The sequence below is a fragment of the Nannobrachium achirus genome, assembly GCF_963921795.1.
Source record: "Nannobrachium achirus genome assembly, chromosome: 5".
NCBI classification, from domain to species: domain Eukaryota; kingdom Metazoa; phylum Chordata; class Actinopteri; order Myctophiformes; family Myctophidae; genus Nannobrachium; species Nannobrachium achirus.
In genome coordinates this window covers 32,224,616-32,228,802 of record NC_137814.1, presented here as the reverse complement: position 1 = coordinate 32,228,802, position 4,187 = coordinate 32,224,616, and the positions used below count along the sequence as shown (strand labels likewise).

The following is a 4,187-nucleotide window of genomic DNA, read 5'->3' as shown; positions in this document are numbered from 1 at the left end:
ACCTGCCAGCGAGAAGCCCCCACCGGGAGGACGTAGCACCTCCCACCCAACACTCCCTGCTGTCAAGTGCTGTGTAGTGACAAATCACCCGGCTTTCCTCCCCCAATCATGGGCCAGTTGGACACACTAAAAGATACTTAGCAAAGCCGAATGCACAGTGGTGATGTGGAAGGAGAGGGCTTTGTCCTATTTCAACACTAGAGGTTTGGACCTCTATGTGCGGCCCTGAACACCTAGTATGTAACACTGCCGATCATCAATATGTCTGAGTCATAGAGTTGGGGGCTTTGTCAGAGTACCCGTTGTACCCGTCTGTGTCCCTTTTGTGTCCATATCTGGAGATGTCTTTGTCTGTGTGTCTGTGTCCCTTTTATCCATCCTGATGTCATCAGTATATGCCCATATACGGTTCTGGACTATTGGATATCTGAAGACGGCCGGCCGCCCACGAATCCTCCTATTAGTCAATTTCTTTCCTTTGTTGTGTATCTATGCCGTGGCAGTTTGGCTGGATAAATCAGTGAAGAAAGTGTCTCTCTTATGCGCCAGTGCACCTAGGAAGTCCTGAGTCCGTTCCTCCCGTCGGGTAGTGTAGTTTAACAGTACTTCTTGTCTCCTATGGGCATCACCCATCTTCCCATTCCCATGATGCTGCGGGAACTCCGCTATACAGGCACAATCTGCCTCTAGCTGCAGTCGTGCCTGCTCCTCTCTGTGGAGCTCCTTGGCTCTCTGAATCGATCTGTAATTGAACTGATATTGAAGGATAGCTCCACACAAATTCCAGAATGAGTACTCTGGCCATAAAACCGTCTGGAACACTATGCACGAGTGAGAGGTCTGCCAAAGGAGGAAGTCACTGAGACGCACTTCTCCCGAGGTCCGGATGAGAAGGTCCGGGTTGGGAGAGTTGCTGCTGTACAGACACTCACTCAGCAGGGCCTCAGACACGTCGCTTGACTTGATAAGCCCCTGCTCCACTCCCCAAGCCATTTCCCTGACTGCATTGGTGATTTCATGCCTTGAGGTGTAGGCAAAGCATAAATTCAGGAAGCATTTGGTATGAGCTCTGGTTGCGACCACAGCTTTGGCGATAAGTCGTTGTAGGTCCAGCGGCAGCAGTGTCAAGTCTCCTAATACCCGGATGCAAACGCCATGCTTCTCCAGTTTCTCCTGCTCTTCTAACAGCCTGACAAACTTCTGCTTGGCCAGCTCCATCAATCCATCCACCTCATCTTGGGCCCTCTTGAAGTTCTCAATGCTGAAGGCATAAACTGTGACCTCACGAATGCTCAGATGCAAACACCAACGTAGTGTCTCTGCTAGTTTATCAAAGCCCTGCATATGCCCCTCCTGGCGTTCCATGTGTTTCTTACGGGCAAAGCGTCGGTTGCCATCCATGATAAAGGCCACATGCTTAGGTACTGGACCAGCCTTAAGGATGTTGGTTGCAAGTCTCTCTATAAGGTTCAGCTCACCTTCCCTTATCCAGGACATCTTCAACCTTTCTCACAGTTTTTATGATGACGTTCAAATCCTGATTTAAGTGATGATGTAGTGTTTGAAGAAACACTGTGACATCATAATGACCACCAAATATGGAGTTTATCCTGCTCTCCACTGTTGACCTCCAGTATAAAATAAAAGGCACAAATGCAGTAATTGCGCGGTTTGCTGGTGCAGAGCTTCATTGGAAGAGTGAACGTGTTATGGTGGATCTGAGATGATGAATTCAGAAAAATGTGAATAATATTCGGAAAGATATTTTCAAAACCAATGTCATAACGTTTCCAATTGGATCTCCATCTTCCTCGTCATCCTCAACGCCCAGAATATGTCCCTCTGGCAGACGTTTCCACACACACCTCTTCATCTGCTCCACACAGGCACATCTCAGGACTCAAGAGTTTTAAATTTGATGATGTGTGATGGCGGCTGGGGCTGGGGGGATCCCATGTTATGACTGGCACCAGTCGACCTCCTTCTGCCACAGCTTATGGAAGAGTGAAGATGTGCAAGAGTGCAGGAAAGGTTTTGCGGCACAAGCTGGCTGACCAGTGGATGACAGTTAAATCGGCCTGACATCATTTTTAGCAAGTAATGCCATGTGACAAAGGGTTGCATAATTTAGTTAGTCCTCAAGAAAGTCCTCAAGAAAAATAGGTGGTCCAAATCTACAGTAGGCCTAAACAGTGGTGGAGAGTAACCATGTACATAGGCCTACACATTTTGTACAAAACTGGGGTATTTCCATTTTTCAATACTTACTTACTTTTACTCCACTACAATTTGAAAACTTTATTTACTTAATTACAAAACATATTACCATATGGTAACCACTTCAGCCCTATTTAAACTTTGGCTATTTGAAAATAGACAATCTGCTATTTTCAAAAATACTTTTACACATTTTACACTAGACATTCCAACACAAATTAGGATCCAACATAAATTAAGCAGTGGTGTAATATCTATTTTATTCCACAAGGTGGCATTAGTAAATAATTGTGTATAAATATCTTGCCATTCACAAAAAGTGTCCATCCTCAATAAAAGGTGTCATACCATAATAGGTATGGATACAATGAACATTCTTTTAACCTTTGAATATAAACACCAAGGGGGTTTATATTCTATTGGTGAATCAAATTCCTTGTAATCTTTAATAATTTGCGGACTGAGTTTGTTAAATGTATCTTCATGTACATACAGTAAGTTTGGATAAAGCACCAAAATAGAAAAATTATTCTAAATGCCAATGATTTTGTGTTTTCTTATTATATTGCTTAAATGTAAATGTTTTCAACCTGTGGGTCTGGACCCCCAGGGGGTCCCCAAATGACAGTAAAGTGACAATTTAAGGACTTTTAGGACCATTTTAATACCTCAAAATGAAAGGGGTAAAAAAAAGAAAAGACCATTACTGCTTCAAAAGTAATCAACAAACTATATTATAAAAGCTGTCAAAACAGTGTCCAAATTGTCAATATCAGAGGGCCTGAAAAGGTTGAGAACGACTGCTCTATATCAGTCTGGTCCATAGTAATAATAACTCGAAGTCTCGAACTGTATATTTGTAAATCAAATAGGTTGGCATTGTTATACTTTATTATAGTATAACAATACCAACATATTTGATTTACATAACATTTCTGCTCATAATGCAAAAGGGCCTTTTGGTGGAAACATCGACAATAGCAGACCTCCAAGCTCACAACGCGAGAGCTTGGAGGTCGGACAAGAGTTTGGACAAGGCAATTCTCTTTAATGCTGCCTTCAGGTATGGCATGGAAAGAGGGCATTTGCATTTCTTTCACCATAGTAAAAACTGCATTCATGGTCTGGAGAGGGCACTTTTTACAGATGGATAAAGCCCCCTTTGATGTCTAAGTGTGCACGTGCCTGATACTGACAGCTTTACACTGTTGCTTTCTTCTGCCTGCGCTCCTCTTTTTCTCTCTCTCCTCTTTTCTGTCACCCACTCCTCGTGTGCAGACCTGTCAGTCTCTCTGTTTATCTCCTCCTTTTCCCTTCTTCCTTGTCTGTCTCTCCTTAGACAGCTGTGTGCTTCTCCTCTCCCCTCTGTCACTCCCCCTCACCTCTAGCACCGCATAGGGCTGTCACCATTATGACATTTTACATGACGATTAATTGACACTTAAATAATTACGTTAACAATTTAATTTTGTTTTCGTTGTTGACAATTAGCCTACATTTCTGTTTTTTGCTTGTAGGCTTTGAAGTTGCACATGGCAGATATGACATAAATATACAAAGAATGAAAAAAAATGAAAAAAACAACAGTATTTGTAATTTTATCAAAAATACTTTTTGACGTATTTTCACTCATCTCTGCCTGAGTGCCTGACTATGAAGCATTTCAAAATAAAGCTCCCCATATCCTCTTGCTCTCTCTCTTGTTCTTTCTACTATAATTGAAGCTGAAATGGTATTCCCTGACTTTGCCAATTTGTACGGTTGGTAAGGTTACATTTAGGCTTGGGTTTTGTGTGGTTATGAATACTGGGGGAGTGTTCACCATGGAGACAGTGTCCTTTGAGAGACATTCTTTTCCCCCCTTTTCTTGTGGTTTTTCAAGGCTTTAATTGATAGCAAGATAGGCAGAAAATGGCTAGAGACAGAGATGGGGAAGGTCATCTAGCAAAGGGCCTCAAATTGGATTCCAA

General features: G+C 42.7%; 1 protein-coding gene across 1 annotated transcript; it reads right to left on the bottom strand.

Moving 5' to 3' along the window:
* Nucleotides 1-489: 489 nt before the first annotated feature.
* Nucleotides 490-1,497, bottom strand: LOC308284649 (dehydrodolichyl diphosphate synthase complex subunit DHDDS-like; the record flags this gene model as incomplete). Its single annotated transcript, XM_080725338.1, has 1 exon — nucleotides 490-1,497. One exon carries the CDS (start codon nucleotides 1,495-1,497, stop codon nucleotides 490-492), a length of 1,008 nt encoding a protein of 335 aa, XP_080581464.1.
* Nucleotides 1,498-4,187: the final 2,690 nt, after the last annotated feature.